General features: G+C 39.3%; 2 protein-coding genes across 2 annotated transcripts; one reads left to right on the top strand and one right to left on the bottom strand.

The window, feature by feature from the left end:
* Positions 1-3122: 3122 nt before the first annotated feature.
* K441DRAFT_16393 (uncharacterized protein) lies at positions 3123-4627 on the top strand. Its single transcript, XM_067640274.1, has 2 exons — positions 3123-3147; positions 3370-4627. The coding sequence occupies exon 2, from the start codon at positions 3530-3532 to the stop codon at positions 4352-4354; it is 825 nt and encodes a 274-aa protein (XP_067506746.1). The 5' UTR covers positions 3123-3147; positions 3370-3529; the 3' UTR covers positions 4355-4627.
* Positions 4628-7568: 2941 nt separating this feature from the next.
* K441DRAFT_655939 (uncharacterized protein) lies at positions 7569-8631 on the bottom strand. Its single transcript, XM_067647939.1, has 2 exons — positions 8513-8631; positions 7569-8462 (listed from the first exon to the last, which is right to left on the bottom strand). Exon 2 carries the CDS (start codon positions 8390-8392, stop codon positions 7850-7852), a length of 543 nt encoding a protein of 180 aa, XP_067506745.1. The 5' UTR covers positions 8393-8462; positions 8513-8631; the 3' UTR covers positions 7569-7849.
* Between the last annotated feature and the right edge of the window lie 9174 nt (positions 8632-17805).

Raw genomic sequence — 17805 nt, 5'->3', positions numbered from 1 at the left:
AGGATTACGGCACAAGCTATTATTAGGGGGTTCCGCTCTATTACCCTACTAATAGCAAAAGTAGAAGCTAGCTTACTCCCTTTTAAGCAAAGGCTATATAACCAGGCTATCGCGTTCTAGGTATTAATCTATAAACTAGGCAAATTATATCCTTATTAGATGATTCGAAGATAAAGGCTCTATAAATAGTACTAATCGCCGCTTTAGAGGATAGTAGAGATATATAAAGATATCTAGGTAAATAGGATACTAAAGGTTAAACTATATATATACCCGCCGTGGGTAGCTAAGCCTAATATAGTAATATATAAGGACGAAGATTATACTTAAGCTATTATTAAAGACTATAAGCTAGGGCAGGTTAATATATACGTTAATATATTAGTACGTAATAGTAGGGTAGAAGTTAGTGTATATATTATACTATCTAAAGTAACGCTTTTAAAAACGGTGGTAAGCTTTAATTAGGCCGACGCTTACCTTATAGAGCTTCTAGCAATTAGCGAGGTAGCTAACTAGCTATAGGACCCTATATACACGGCTATTAACTAAGTAGGTTTTCTAATACCTATATCTAGTATAAGAATATTCTCTAACTCGCAATTAGCGTTACTATTAGTATAGAGCTAGAGGGCTAAAGCCTGCCAGGAAATAGTCGCAGAGATTTTAAAAAAGCTTTAGCTAAATAATATTACGCTATACTAGATTCTAGGCTACTTAGGATTTATAGGAAATAAGAAGGCTAATAAGCTTACTAAAGCAGTAATAAGACTAGAGAGTAAGGAGCCACTATAGAGAAACGGCCTCCTATAGTACCTTGTAACGCAAGCGTTAAAAAGAGCTAAGATAATAATAGGACCGCTTCTATTAGAAAGATCTAATACGGGTAAGTTTATAAGGAAGATTAACGCAGTACTTTACCTTAGAAAGGCTATAGGATTATACTAGCAACTAATTAGCTTAGAAGCTGCTATTTTTGCGCAGCTATAAACCAGCAAGTTATTTCTAAAGGAATATCTCCACAAAATTAATATATTAGAGACGGCGTTATATAACTGCGGGCTTATAAAGTTAATATAGTACTTTTTCTTCTTTTATAGGAGGTGGGCGTAGCTAAGGATTAAACTAAGAGAGTAATATAGAGATTAATTTGGGGATCTATTATATATATTAGGAGGCTACTTACGCAGATAAAAAGGAGGTAGGAATATTAACAGCCTAATTAAGCGCTAGAAGCCAGATATTAGCGTAGTTAAAACTATAATTAAATTTGCAAAGGAGACCGGACGTTTATACCTAAGTATATAAAATATAGAGAGTATAGAAGCCGACATTAATAAGTAAAAACTCTTAAGAATTCCTTCTCTAATTATCTAACTAAATACACTATAAGCCTCCTCTATACATGCCTCTACTAGTACGTCGCTAATTAAGAAGCGTATAACGCTAGAATAGCCCTATGGACATAAGGCATTGAAAACTACTTACTTAGGCTCGCCTCTAAACTATAACTTTCTTTAATAGTAATATATTACTTTCCTTTATTTTTTCCTTAGTTAAGTATGGTATTAGGTAATAGATATATAGTTCTTATAGTTGGCTTCTAAACTAGAGCAAGCATATTAATAGTAGGAAGTATTTAGTTAGCGCTTTATAACGGCCTATACCCTAGATAGTATATGGCTATAATAGAATATATATATATATATACATACATACGTTATAAATAATATTTTAACTTAGATAAAGAGATAAGATAAGTTTGGGTAGAGGCGTCCTCGCCACAAGGATGGAATGTAGACGTGAAGGTGGGTGTGGTGGTCCCCAAGAGTTTCCAATGGAGGGGGTATATTTCGGCTGGGCCGGACGGGGTGGGTAAAAGTGGAGCGGGACCCACAAACTGGGCACCGGAACGGGATCGCCTCACAACAAGAACCAGAAAATAGATCTCCAGAAGCTGGACCAGACAAGCATTTGGACCTTCGCTAGGCTAAGAATCACTGACAGTCAGATGAAAAGGGTTGGAAATCAGTGGGCAACTTGGCGGCCGTTTCACACATATTTAACCAGTTGTTTAGGGGTGCGTTTGGGTTGCAAACTTCAAATCAATCTGAACTGAAAGTCCGGCAGAAAAGGACGCGTTTGTCTGAATTGCACACGTGTTCGTGGCTTGTACAGAGACTTAGGGTCGTTCGGTTGCAGGTTCAGATCAGAATGAGGGCTTCAGAATGGAGTTGATCTGGAGCGCCCCAATCTGATTGCTGAGGCGACGTTCGGTTTGAATTCCAGTTCAACTTAACTTCAGCCACAAATTTTTGATGTTCCTCTGACCGCCCAAAAGAACACGCTAAAAGTCACTAGAAATTTGGCAACTTGACCGTATATGTGAATCTAAGCTGAGGTCTTGGCGTCATTTCAAATCAGGAGCTCGAAGCTCCTCATGTTGAATCTGAAAGCTTCAGATTGCACACGTCCGTGCAACCGTAGAGCCACAGACCGCGTGTCAAATCGGGAGGAACGCGTTCGTTCTGCCAGACTTTCAGTTCAGATTAATCTGACGCTTTTGCAACCGAACGACCCCTAAGTTAATCAGTTTCTTGAGGGCTGTTAGCTAGAAGGGTCGGCAGAATTTATAGGACCTTCCTAGAACGGTTAGCTAGCCCTTATCTCATAAATCAGACTCCCGGGGAGAAATCCCGGCACGGCCTGACCCAAAAGTCTGGTACCACGCTTGTGGACTCCTGAGCCAATCAAATCACTATACCCTGGTCCTGTCAAGTCCTAACCAATTATATTATACTAAGAGGTATTTCTCTCCGGGAGTCTAAGAGCTTATAGGCCCAGCTTTAGTAGTAACGGAGCGTTAAAATATACTAAAAAATAAACTTTTTACTACTATATTTTAACCCTTTTACAACGTGTAGTTATTATTAAAATACTATAAGGTAAGAGCTTTTTAGTTTCTCTATGTCACGGGACTCACACGCTCTCACGTCCCTGCGCGGTTTTGACGTTCTTGACCCGTGCTCACGTTCGTCCGAGACACCTACGCACGTTCCCCTACAACCCCTATTTATACCCGACCTGGCACACGAAGAATCTTCTTCTTCATCCAAATGTCTTTGTATCAACCACGCATAGTTACGCGTACGTAGCCTTCTTCAATTACTACCCTGTTTAGTACATTGTATTCCAGCTCGTGCCCACTTCCGTGACACTCTATCTATTATATTAAAAAGCGACGTTATGTCTAATTATTACTGAAATACTACGAGCCAAAAGCTCTTTATTTTCTCTATTACCGCTATATTATAGTAATATTATAGCTTTATTTTATAAAGATGTTGGAGAATTATTAATTTTTAATAGGGTAGAAAAGCGTACATAACGTGCCGAGCTTTTGATCCGGAGCAGTGGAATCAGCTGGTGCTTAGCAAATATTTGCCGCCTGCTCAACCACTGTGCCCGACTCATTGCTAACGTCACACCTCAACCTCGTCAATCACAATTCCAAGGTCACAATTCTATCATGAAGTCACTTTTGGATCTGCCCAGGGAGATCCGCGATATCATCTACGAGCTAGTTCTAGCCTCCAAGATCGCGGCACCATTTGATCCACCAGCGTCATACACGTATTACACTCCAAAGCCATATGAGAACTACTGCCCGACCTCATTCTCTCTCAAACCACTAAGACCCGCATCATATGGACTTTTGTTGGTGAACCACAAAGTGAGCCAAGAGACACGCGAAGCTATTCGACGTCTGGCATCCCAGACACGGCTCCATTACAGGCTCGACTGTTTTTTTTTTACTAGACCCTTCTTCTTCCATCCTACTTGGATTGAAATGCCTGCGTTCATACCACGCATCGACAATATCGACGTAGATTTCCGCTTCACTTTTGCTGCGTGTGCAAATCTGGGACCCGACTCACCCAACCTAAAATGGTTGCTCCGGGCGCAGTCATTCCTTGAATTCATTCGAAATTTTGCAGACAGTGCATCGACATTTAATGCACTTACTACACAAAAGTTCGAAGGCTCAAGCGCCCTTGCTATTAACACAGTAACAATCAACGTGGTTCCTCCTCCATTGCCTTCCGAGAAGCATCTTCACAGAGGTTGGGAAACTCATGTCACTACCCTAAGTAAAACGCGCGCGGGGGAAATGGCTGGCTACCTTGCTTCTGGTTTACATCTATCACTCAAGCCGAGAGGCCCGCAATCCTCAATGAAACTTCGTCCAACCCTTACATATGGAATTAATTGTCTAAGATTGGTTGCCAATGGGAGAATATATCTCGAGGCTGATTTTGTGAAATTCACCTTGAAGATGCCTCTGGAAATCTGACATGAATAGTAATTTTGTCGATCAGGTGGCAATGACGTAACAGTTTCAGATCGACGTCATTATCGACGTCAGCCTTTGCCACCTACCTCATGTATATATAGTATCTTTTCTTTTATAGATCAATCTTCACACGAGCTTTCCTGACCTCAATTTTCCGGTCGACAAATTTATACCATGACAATGGAAAGATTCTGCTCCGTAGACATGTCCAAGAACATTTGATCAGAGGAGAAGTTAGACCCCAAGTGTAAAACTTGTAATTCAGATTAGATTTTATTTTTCTTGCAAGTACACAATTAAACTTCCATACCATATTCGATTATATACTAAACCATATTAAATTACCTTTCTTTAGGACAGTGTTTTTATCAGTATTCGGTACCAGACTTGCTATTAAGCAAGCAAGCCAAGCCGGAAAGCCTTGGCTTGCTGGCTTGAAACTTTTCGCACCTGAAGCTGGCTTGCTTGGCTTGATAGGTCGAAACAGTCGGCTTGCTTGGCTTGCTTGAAGGCTTGCTTAATTTTATATATATTTTGGAGTAATATACAAAATTAAGCCGACCAGCCACCGATTTGGCCAAAAAGCTCCTCTATAGCCCCGATTTATAGTCATTATAATATAAGATAGCATAGAGATAACGTAATGAGGAAGTTCGCGTGGCTGAGGATGTCTATCGCAAGGCTTGGCATGGTGGTGAGGAAGGTTTCAATAGGAAGGCTTTGGTAGGAAGATCCTGCTGTTAACTCCAACGGTTAGCTATTAATTATACTAATCCCGGTGAACTTGTTACCTTATCTACTAGATCCTTAAAGCCTATTCTTAAATAGCTGCGATTGCACTGCAAANCANCAATAATATTAGGGCGAAGCTTCAAGAGACGCAGTTCTAGTAGATCACCAGCTTCACCGAACGCCCGTTCGCAGTCGTCGCTTNTAGCNAGTACAGTTAATATATNAAGAGCCATCCATGCGAGCTTCGGCTGAGTAGTTCGCCAATGGGTGATCGTCTGGTAGTGGCGGCAGAGTCTTCTTGTAAGGGATATTATTGCGGACACCTCGGGTTGCCCTCAGGACAACCCCCGGACGCCCCTCGGATGGTCGCCGGTCACGTGCCGGAGGCACGTGCCCGTAGTATATAGTCTCCACGATCCCAGAGGCCTTACCTCCTCAAGGATTCGTCTCTCTCACCAATCTATCCTGTTCCAATCGTGTCCTTATAGCCCCCTGTCTACAAGATCCCCTCACACTTCTAAGCTTCGTATTCGTTAGACGCGTCGATAGAGCTTTGAGCCACGCGGCTGGTGTGTTACCTAAATAGTCCTGTTTGCTCTATTTGCATACTCAGAAATATCTAAAATCGTTTATCTACAAAAATCTATTATGAACTTCAGATCTCTACCAAAATTATATATATATATTTCCTATCAAGCGGGCAAGCAAGCAAGCAAGCAGGCCCTCTTTTGGCTTGCTGGCTTGCCCAAATCAGGCCCTTCGGCTTGCTGGCTTGCTTGATTACCAATCAAGCAAGCCAAGCAAGCTGTCAAGCCAGCTTGCTTAATAGCAAGTCTGTTCGGTACTAATTACGCTTATTAAAATATTGAATATTGACATTTAATATTCAATATCAATATAACATGTTTAATGCTAAAAGTTATTAAATATTAAATATTTTTGGAGCTAAGGTAGTTGAGGTACGGCCTGGGGGCTTGGTAAATAACTCTTAAGCCTCTTGACGATACGTGTATATTTCAAATTTAGGTAACCTTATATAAAGTTGAAATTACTTGTTAGTAGGGGAGTAAGCAGACATTTACAGAAACTTCCTGCGATCACATAATAGCCTCGATAGTATATAAACTTGTCGGCCAAGATCGTACCTGTTACCCTATAACTCACCATCTATTTCTATTACCTATTGCCGACTAAGTGGCAATAAAGAGACAATTACAAATCGTCGTCAGCATCGTCGTCAGCCTTCTTGCCACCTACGCTATATATATATAGTCACTTTTTTTTCGTAGATCAATCAACGGAGTTCTCCTAATTAACTTGTCTGTCCGATAAGATTCGTTCTTCGTGACGACTCTCTACCTGCGTTCCTGTGTGACATTACTAAACATTAAACTTGGTTTTTGTCGACCGGAATTTAAGACTATATATTGTCCTAATTGGCGCTGCTAATAGGACCGGTCTTTTTAGTACTAGTTAGCGGTCAACAGTTTTACACGTTTTCGTATATAGTACCCTCAAATTTTGCACCCTTATACTTACTTTACCTTTATAATTAACGCCATACCTTCCTTACCTCCTAGTATTACTAACGACAATAATATTATAGAGCAGTTAAATACAATACCAAGCTAAGAATCATTATGTTAATATTAGTAGGAGATTAGTCGAGTTTTAAAGCTCCACAGAGCCCGATTTATATAGGAATACTATATCAAGGCTCTATATATTAAATTCAATAATTAATAATTAATATACCTTTAAAATAAGTCAGCGATTTAATATTAATATTAATACGACCTTATATTAATATTGAACACTAATAAAAACACTACTTTAGGATGCTGCTTAGAGGCGATTATTACAACAAAAGTTTTAGAATTCGTAAGTTTCGTTCTAGGCTGTCCCCGCTAGTCTACAACAGTGACGCAATTAGATTAGATCTATTTTGGTTTCATGAGGCAGGTTTACGGTAGGGAGCGGGCAAGCCGAGCAATGGTCATAGGAGAGCCGATGGAAGAGAGGCACCAAGAAAGACCGGTCCTATTGGCAGCACCAATTAGGACAATATATAGCCTCAAATTCCGGTCGACAGATAACTTATACATCCTGGTGGACAGGGCCCAGCGACCCCCGAATATTTGCTTCAGTGCTGAAGCATGAAAGCTGACTTTAGCATAGCGTTGATTTAATACTTCTTAAATTAAGTAATTAAAGCTATCCCTAAGCCCCCACTATAACTCGTGTAGATCAGGATTGGCCAACATACTCGGAGGCCCGTGCTGGGTAAAGCTAGATGACCTATATTTAAATGGGTGGCGTATATATAGTTCACCTCTGAGTAGCTTCGTAGAATCAAGTTTCGATTGATCTAAGTGTCCGGCCTAAGAGTGCTCTACTAGGAAAACCTTGCTGCCAGTTCTTTTTATTCTGCTTGATGTGTATAGATATGATGAGCGGTTATGACTGAACCGCTTCTATGAATTGTGTTGCTATTTTCTAGAAATCTCTCCCCTTTTCTTTCTCTAAGATGGCCAATCGTTTAAATGGCGTATTAGATCCTGCTAAGAGACGTAGAAAACCACCAAAAGGGCCTATGTCAAATACAGCAGAAACCCCCACGGCTCCGTCTGGTATAACGTCACGAGAAGTTCAAAGAAACAGAGTTTAAAAAATGGCTGACATGTTAACAACGCCTGTATTGCAGTAAGGAACCCAAACTACCTACCTTGATCAGATAGGGCCGCAAACTTGAACTGGGCGACTTTAAAAAGATCGAGACTTATGAAGCTGTCGTGGCTCATCATATGTCAGAAGTTCGCTAAGGTTTTCCGCGCCATTGCAGAGGCTTTCCTGCTTGAGGGAATTGCATCCATTGGCCACTGTGATATAGCAAGGGTCTAATCGTCTGCCAGCAGCACCGCCGGGTAGTTCTGCCTGCCGGCCAGGAGTATGAAATGGAGTAGTAGTCGGAGCGCGGTGTATGTTGGTGGAGTTGTAGTCATCGGTATCTGAATTATGAGGTACGGCCGCAATAGGAGGCAAAGGGACCGCATCCGTACCACCTTCATATCCATCGCCTATGTTGTGCAATCGAGCGTTGGTTTCTGTATACAATATTCTAGTGTGTCGGTTCAGAGCGCGTTTCTCGAATGGAAGGTAAGCCAAGAAAGCGCTGGCTGAAAGCATCAAAGGCGCATAGGTATTGAAAGACCGAGAAAACGCTTCAGCAGTCCGAGTAAATATACCCAGAATAAGCACTCCAGCAATGTCCCAGCCTATAAAGCTAACAATGTACCAACGACGCATATTGGATTTTATCCAGTAGCACTGCAGGGAGGTAAATATTACTAGCAATATGGTCCACATCGTCGATGTTCTGGAAAAACTGTCAGCGTGATGGCGAAGACATAGGCTAGCATTTCTTACAGTATTCGAGAAGTGATAGATATGCTAGGGCTTGTCTGTAATCCAGCATGCGTAAATGCTGTGATTGCTGTCGCACATCCTGAGATAGGTTGCCCGTAGGAGGCCCATCGGCTTGAGAGTGGGGTTGCTGTCACTGGAGAAACTAGGTGCGTTGACAGAAATAACAAAGTTACAATGCGGCCAGTGCGATTAGCCAACAGGTAGATTGCTGGGGGAAGATATCTTCAACATCATTAGTATAGTCATCATATGCGAGATTGAGACTTACCGTATATAGAAACATCTGTATATAAACCCATCTATATAGCTAATTTCAGGCCTCGGAGCTCCACCTTTATTGTGATTGCTATGTGCCGTCTCGGCAAACAAGAGAATTTCCCAGACCGTTCTGTTAATGCTTGAGTGGACCTCAGCTTCGACCAGACCATCGAATGTTGTGAAAGAGGTAATACTCTCGCCTAAAAAACCCCCTACAAGCATTTTTTGATTACGGAAATGTCGAATGCGATGATTCGGGTTTTTCTACTGTTCAAAAATATGCCATTCGCCTTTCCGTGTTGTTGCATGGGGCGTGGCGTTGGGTGTCTGATTCGACTACGTTTCTGAATCGCAAAGTTTTCGAAGAATCTGTCGAGTTATCGCTGCGAGAACTCACTTCCTGAATTTTATATTCCCAATAGCCTACTAAAAATTTGTGTCGGCGATTACTGATTTCCTATTATATTTTTATGTTGTCGTTCCGTGAGGCCGTGGTTTTCATGGCTACAAGCAAAGACTCCCGTGCCGCTTCCTATTGTGCTGGGCAGAGATTCAAATAGCCTTGAGAATTGATTATTGTTTTTTGGTTGACAGCGCGAGGAAGTGTGAATGTCTATAAGTTTGATTAGGTACTTTGATCAGGAGCCATAGATCTATTGGTGTGCTGTATATCCCATGCAACGGTAGCGTCCTACCATCAAGTGATCCGTGCACTGGCGAAATAGCAATTGGGTATCCCAACTTAATCCGATTGGTTCTATTGGGCTGGATCTTATCGATAACCGTAGGACGAATTGTACCGTTGCAAGGGAAAGATAGTGTATAGGAAAGTAAAAAGACTTTGCTTTTCGGGTCAATCGTAGGTTTGTAGTCTGAGGTGTGCCGTCGTGTTAAAAAGTATTTAGCCTTAAGTATTCATCGGAGAGAAGGAAGAACGTTTTGTTGTGTTGGACTTGGGTCGTTCTTAAATATGCCAGTGTGCAGCTTAACTTAGCGTTGGATATCAGTGATCTGCGTCGACATTTCGCGACCCCCATCGCCCTCGTGGGGTTTCCCCCCGTTTCCCAGTAAATTACAGTGTTATCCGGAGCAGGCGTGGCGGGTCCTGATCGGCTTGGCAGGTGAGGAAATCGTGTTTTGAGTTGAACTACGCAGGGTGACCTTCTGACAGGTGTCAATCTCGCTGACACCATGTTCTTTAGGGTTGTTGCCCACGGCCTGCATTTATCTAGCACATTCTTGTACCCGACATTTTAAATGTAGGCCATGTTCGTAGACGTGCGTACTGCTCCCTATTACCCCCTGAATTCTCGGCGAGGCGTTTAAGAGCTTCCGGTCGCAAATCAAACTACCAAACTAGCGACTTAACCACGTACTATTTTGTCACACGGGAATGCAGGTGTATGAAAGTGTGGACTCCATAAGGTGGAGTCGTCCCTTCGGTACGACTCTATATACTTGTCTCAGTATACTCAGACCATACGGGAGACCGGATAAATCCGGCCCGATGGCACTAAACCAGTTTAGGCTATCTGTCCCTGTATGGTCTGAGACACTTTAGCCGACGTTTATGACGCATATCGCGATATCCACATAGCTGATATTACGGATATTTACTTCTTACTATTTTAACGAGTTTAGGTAGCTTAAAAAATCCATTAATTATACACTAAGCTCCGGCGAATTAAATGGTCTATGTAAGAAGTCTTCCCGCCTTCCCGCTCTTAATATTAATTTTAAAATAGCCATGACGCGGATTGCTAAAGTGTATAATTAGCAATATCCGCACTAACGACGCGTTAATCTTAACTACCTACTCTCTATCTATTATATCTATAGTCCAACAATTAAAACCCATTAAGATCTATCTATTATAACGTGTTTAAGCCCTCCCTGCCTCTATCTAACCCTTTACTCTCCCTCCGCTACCTTTAAGCGCCATTTACTAATGCCTCCATTAAAGTAAATAAGGCGAAGAGGTTATAAATTATAAGCCGGTTAAGTAGATTAATAAGCTAGTAGTACGCAATAGGCTGGGGATTATATTAAAACGGATCCCTAGCGGTCTCTACAGCTATATAGCCTACGGAGAAAGCTACCCTAGCTTATAAGCAGCTCTTATAAGCTTTAAATAAGCAAGCTAGATAAAGCTATTACGGAGATATATCCGTACTGCGGTTGTATAGAGCAGCTTAAGGCCCTAAGGGTGCTAATATTTAAGCGGCGAGATCTTATACTTGTAGCAAAAACGTCTTTTAGTAAGAGTATAGTAATGTAAGCACTACTATATCTTATACCTAATGTAGTTATTATTATTATTCTTCCACTTAACGTGATTAGGTTAGAGCAAGTAAAAAAGATTATAAAGTTACCTTATATTCGACCTATTTATATATAGGGGAAGATAATATCCGCTGAGCTAATTAAGGATATCCGTATGGGCAGCTATATATATATCCTTATCTCCCTAGAGCTTTTGGTTAGCAACAAGCTATATAAGGTTTTAGTAAACCCAATATTTCGTTCCTATATTACCCTTATAGTGGTTAATAAAGTATACCTACTTACCGATTAGGGAGAGACCTTCCGTATAGTATACGCATAACTCTTTAAAGTACGTTTAGTCTTGGTTAATAAGCCTTAGTTTATATATACCGCAACGCTAAACCCTTTATATTTCGGACTGTATATAAGCTGGCTAGGTTTAAACCTAATATATAAGTTATTAAAACCCTAATTAATTAGCTAGAGCTAAAGATTATACGGAGGGTCATAACCGCGCTAGAGAAGAAGAACTTTTAAGCTCTTTACTTTACCATTACTACTGTTCTAGTGTATTTGTATACTACTAGTAATAGTAACCAAGGAAAGGGCGAGTAATTAAAAAGCCGCTTAATATCCACACAGCGCTAATAGTTTAATTAACTTTAGCTAATTCTAAAGATAATTATCTTCTTTAATTCTAAGGAGTAGATAGCTTCCTGTCGTAATACTATTTACGGCTAGTTAATCTATCGCGGCTACAATGCTGCTGTTGCTAAAGAAGCGGTATAAAGCTACTACGTAACGCTTGCGGATATTAATAAAGACCGCTTATATGCCGAATACGCGCGCCTAACGTCTTAAATTTAAATTCTAGTTGTATTAGATATAGTAGCACACAGTGCAGATATCCTAGATATCTACTATTTGATCTAATATAGAATGCCTTACTATAAATCCTATAATATACTAATATAGCGGTTTAGCTAAGTAGGCTAAGGAGAAGGCCTCTTAGGCGAAGCAATCTTTATAGTTAAGAGCCGCTGGTGGGGTCCTTATAATAAATTAGGTGGTTCTAAGTATATACAACCTTAGCGTATAGGCGATCTTCGCGTAAGCGCGCTGCGTAATAATATCCGTGGGTGATAAGATATAGAAACTACGGATATTGTAAGCAATACTTTATTTATAGCGTTAGCTAGTACTAAGCAGTTAGTAAATACAAGAAGCGGGTATAGGTTAAGCCCTAGTAGTTCTATAGTACGCCTACCTAAAGAGCTTATTGTACTAACCCTACGCCTAAAGAAGCGGTTGACTAATGCGCAGTTATATAGTAAGCTGCCGTTTACCCTATGGCGGCTAGTTAATAAGGATTAGGTATACTTATAAGCAATATAACTTACACACTATAGAGACCCGCAGTTTACTATTAGTAAAGACTTATATTGCAGTAACTGTAACCTAGTAATATTTACGGATTGCGAGTATAATATCCGCACTATAGCTAGTACAGATATCGCGAAAACCCGCCGGGAGCCTATGTTAAGTAATGTATAGGGGTGGTTTATATAATAGGCGGAGGTTAGGTATTAGGATACACTATAAATACCTATAGTTAATTATATTATACCAGATAAGCAGCTCTGTCGCCTCTATAATATAGGGTAGGTTCTAGATACGGCATTATTAAGGTAAGTAATGCCTAAGTGGGATCCCAATATCCTTAGCGAGGATCTTCCATCCCTTATTAAGCTTTTAGTAGATAAGGAATAAAAGCAGAAGTAAAAAGAAATAGGGCAACTCTTAGGTTCTTCTAGGTTAATTATATAGATATTAGAGCGGTTTTCCTAAGCGTTAGAGTAGCACACTACTGCGGATAAGCGCTTATTATAGGCTCTTATATAGGCTTCGCAGGTTTCGGATAGGAGATTTAAAATATTAGTACTATGGTAATTAGCGCCTTGCTGTGGCGCTAATATATTGCAGGCTAGTTAATAGTTAGCTATAAACCTCTTATTAATAACTTAGGAAGAGGACATACCTATACCTTTGCTAACTCTCGGGTCTCCAGCTCCTACTCCTCCATTATTACCTTTATACTAGCCGTTAAATATTATACCGCTAGCAACCTGCTAGTTAAATATATCTTTATTAGTACTATAGAGGCGGTTAGCGCAATTAAATAGAGGTAAATATATATAAAGAGCACTATAGGAAATTAACGGTAACGTTAATTAGTATACAGCGGGCTAATATTAGGCGAGGTTGGCTAATATTAAGCAGGGTTAGCCGATACTAGGTGAGTTTACCTTATATCCGCTAAGCGGATATTATAACCTGGTAGCTAATATCTATTAGGACAACGCCCTTTTTCCCCCTCCTACCCTATATACCTGGTAAGTGCGGCTTAGGAACTAAATAGATTAATTAATTAATAATATTAATTACTTAGGAATATATACTAGTGCTACTAACTATAGCGGATATTAAACGGTTGTGGTAATAGCTTGTGACTAATATCTTGTATTACTTATTAAGTAACTTATACGTAGGTTAAAGCTAGGTTTAAGTAAAGTTAGTAGGTAATATAAAGCTATTTAACTCATTATTATTATTATAGAGATTAAGCTTATTAAATATGGCGGAAAAATTACTGCTTAGTTATAAATTAAACTCGTTAAGGGCGGATTAATTAAGTTGTTTAATACCTAGTTATAGTAGAGGCGGCGCTTTTATCTTTACTTACTATGCTTAACGGCGGATAATAGAACCTACGGTAATCGCATTAGTAAGCGATTAAATATCCGCTACAGCAGATTTAACAGTATATTAAGTAGACATCCGTTTACTAAACGTAATCTTAAACTTTACACATAGTGGCCCTATATAATTAGTTATATAGATGCTCTAGCGGAAAAGTAAGTCTAGGTTAAACGTTAAATTGCCATAAGTGTGTATAAGCTGCTTTAGCTCCCTATTAAGTAGCTCGTTGTTAAGATTTATTAGGTAATAAATATTTTATTTACCGCGGTTATTTACCAGACTATTTACTAGAATAGCTTACTAAAGCTTAGGGGAACAGGCATCTATTAAAGTTAATTAGAAGAAACGTAATATCTCTAGTAGATAGTTCTTATTCTAACTACCTGCGAAATAGATATAGATGCGGGGGAGCACGTGGCTAAGCAGGCCAATATCCATAAGCTTAATAGCGTGCTTAAGGACCTTATACGTCTCTACTAGTTATAAGAAGCGGATATACGTTAGAAACTCTATATTAGTAGGCTTAGGAAGTATTTATAAGGATATAGCACTGCTAGCCTACTTAGGGTAACCCTTTTGCCGCGGTTCCGTAGGCTAGCTGGTATAGTTAGCCGCCTAAGAGACTTCCTAACCAAAAACAGCTATGCGGATATTCTTAACTACTGCTAATAGACGTTACGGAGATAGACTCTTAAGGTACCGCTTAATATTTATAGGCGACTTAGTATTATAAGAGTCCTTAATCTAAGTATAGAGTAACGCTATAATATAAGCGTTAAAGCTATAGAGAATTAGCTCCTCTATATAATAAAACGGCGCGCGCTTAGCTAGGATATTCCTTTAACCTAGGTAGTTTATATAGGTATACAGCGTAGAGTACTCTTAGGCTAATTGCTCGCCACTATAGTGATACCGTATAACTATATATAGGTAGTTTAGCTTTAGGTGCTAAAGAGCTAGAATAGGTAGAGCCCAATATAGGCTATTGTAGACGGATATTAACTTAGTACGTCCTCCCCGATATAACCAAATAAGCTTTACGGTCTTTTAATCACTATAGATTAGAAACAGTCGCTCCTTAAATACTTTATTAGTATGTTATAGATTTATTTAATAGAGAAAGATATTATCTAGTATCTTATAGGTTTTAAATATAGAAGCCTCTTTAGTTATAATAGGTTCTAGGTTAAGCCTAGACGTCCGCGCAGCGGGTATTATATTAATAGTAGGCATACATAGATGTTTAAACTGTGGGTTTTTGCTAAGTAATATATTAAGGCCTGGGTACGCTTCTATAATAGCTTTATAAATTAAAGCTATTAAGATCTACTTCTATATCTTGTCTTATAGATTACCTAAAGCCTCTATAATATCTAAGAACTTAATTAGAATATCCGCATAAAGTATACTTTATTAAAGCCTACTATTAGGTATACATACGCCAAAGACAAGCTTGCCAGTTGTACGCGAATAAAACATCCTAGTATCCCTAAGTGTTTAATACTAAACTTATTAGAGGTAGTTAAAGTTATTATAGACAACAATTGTATTAGAAGCCGCACCCATTAAGCGGATTTTTACCTATACGTAGGTTAGTGTATACCTATACTATAATGATTATAGGCTAAACCTTAACTCCTAGGTTACCCGCTCCTTTTGCTAATTTAAAGTAGTATAACTATTAATTAATCTAAGCCCATAGAGCACAGAAAGCATACAGCGCTTAATACCATTAGCTTGGAGATATATCCCTAATAGCTATAGGATATAATTTACGGAGTTTTATAAAAGGCCAAATATAAGCGTAGAAGTTATTAGAACCGCATGGCCTTTATATAAAGAATATTTACGTTAACCCTCTTAACATACTGTAATTATATACTCTAGTATAGGTGCGTAAGTCTTTACCACTTAATAGCACTACCCAAGGTTAAGCTGCTTAATATCCATATATTAGTTAAAGCCGCCAAATAGTAACTCTTTCTCCCTTAGCTCTTCAAGCTCTCCCTAGATAGTAAGAGCAATACTAGCACCCGCTATACTACATTTCTCCATCTCTTTAGTATAGATATCTAGGATATTAGCATCCTCTAGAAGTTTACTAAGGAGCTCCCTTACTCTTTTCTTCTTTAGTGCCTTACGTAAACCTTTAGCCATTATAATCCATTTAAGCGCTAGGTCTCCTATAGATATCCGCTATAGCCTAAGAGGGTTAATAATTACCTAGACCTTCTCTGCAGCGGATATCCTCTTAGCGGATATTACGGACATCGCGGATATTGCGGGTATTTCATTAACTCCTACTTCTTTATCCTCTTAGGGATCTATATAGTTTGTTAGCGGTAAGTAGGCTATTAAGGACCGTATTTAAGCTAAGGATAGTAATAGGGGAGATAATAGGGGTGGGACGAGACCGCTAATACCCTTAGGTACTATATCCGCTGTATCTCTTAACCCTCTAGCGGTATTACTTAATAGAGAGGGTAGTTTATTATTAAAAGCTTAAGAAGACTAGCTCCTGCTAGATAAAGTAGAGGGGTTTCTTTAACGCTTTTTGGATGCACCTATAGCTAGTAGTTAGTTCTAAAAAATCTATTAATTAGAGAGCTGATTAAGGTAATTCTAACGCAGGTATTTACAGGATAATAGACGTAGCGGTTACTTACATTAATTTTATTAAAGTTAATAGTTTACCTTATATAAATAGAGCGGCTTAGCTTCTAAAAGCTTAATAAAGTGGCTTAGACTAAGAAACAGATGGATCGATCGAATAGGTTAGCTTGCGGATATTCAATAATCCGCGTAGTAGATATTCATCGGTTTCTTAGTCTAAGCATGCTAAGTCAATCTATATACTAGCTAAGCGATAATTACGTGATCTAAGGAAGCTCCTATAGATGTCCTAGCCCCCCCTACTAATATATTTCAACACTGCCAAACCTTACTATCTTTTCCCTACCTAATTATCTTTAAAATACTGTAAGGTGAAAGCTCCTTATCTTCTTTATTGCCTCCATATTGTGGGCAATATTATAGCTTTATTGTGTAAAAAGTTAGATATAGGTAATTGGTTGTAAAATCACATAGATACGTTTTAAAGTCTAACTTATTTTATGTAATATAATATACCTTATATCTTAATAAACAAATATAGGGCTGTAATATATATAGAGAGGGAGATAATTACTTAAGGAATCTACTATATTAATAACTAATATTATAACTATCGTAATGGTTTAAGAAAAGGAGTAAAATGCGATTTTTAAAACATTCACGCCTATAAGTTCGTTGAATAATTTGAAATATATAGGGAGCAGATATAAGCGATTTTCTAGCATACCTGCCCCGTAACCAAGCACGTGTTGATCTAACTAAGTTCGGTTAAAATTCTACCACGGAGCGTTAGACTAAGGCTTCGACCCTAAGAACATGCGTAACACTCGATGAATATAAATACTTTGTTAGCTCTTTTGTTGGCTCTAGCTTCTATACAAGCATGGGTTTTCTCTGCATTAACGGGTTTTCCCTACATTAACATAGCGTTTTCGTATCCTCTGCGCCGTTGAGGCGTACGCCAAAAGAGGCCCGTGCGCGAACGCCAAAACATCAATACGCGTCTCCGCCGTAGTATCTATATAACTTTGTATATTAATTAAACCACCACAATATGCCGTAAACGTACTTCCTATAGTGCAGACCTTGTTAAACCTGATTAATATATTGTTCTAAAGCATAAGAAAGCTAAAATTCCACCACCCGAGCCCTAGCTACTACCCGATTTCAAACCCTTTCCTAAGCTCGGACCCATGGAACTTGTCCCGAACTCGGTTGCCTAACCGAATCGGTTACTACCTCAATTTAAGCTACTTACACCCGATCAATCAAGGTTGATCACCTCTGTATACATAGATTTTGATATATTGGCCTTAGCCTTTTAAGTAGATACCCTTTCGCGTCGTAATTTTGTCTCCTTTGCCTTTGCACGTGCCTCTTTCTTCTCTACCTTACCT

The sequence above is a fragment of the Cenococcum geophilum genome, assembly GCF_001692895.1.
Source record: "Cenococcum geophilum 1.58 unplaced genomic scaffold K441scaffold_10, whole genome shotgun sequence".
NCBI classification, from domain to species: domain Eukaryota; kingdom Fungi; phylum Ascomycota; class Dothideomycetes; order Gloniales; family Gloniaceae; genus Cenococcum; species Cenococcum geophilum.
This window is presented reverse-complemented; position numbering and strand designations above follow the sequence as displayed.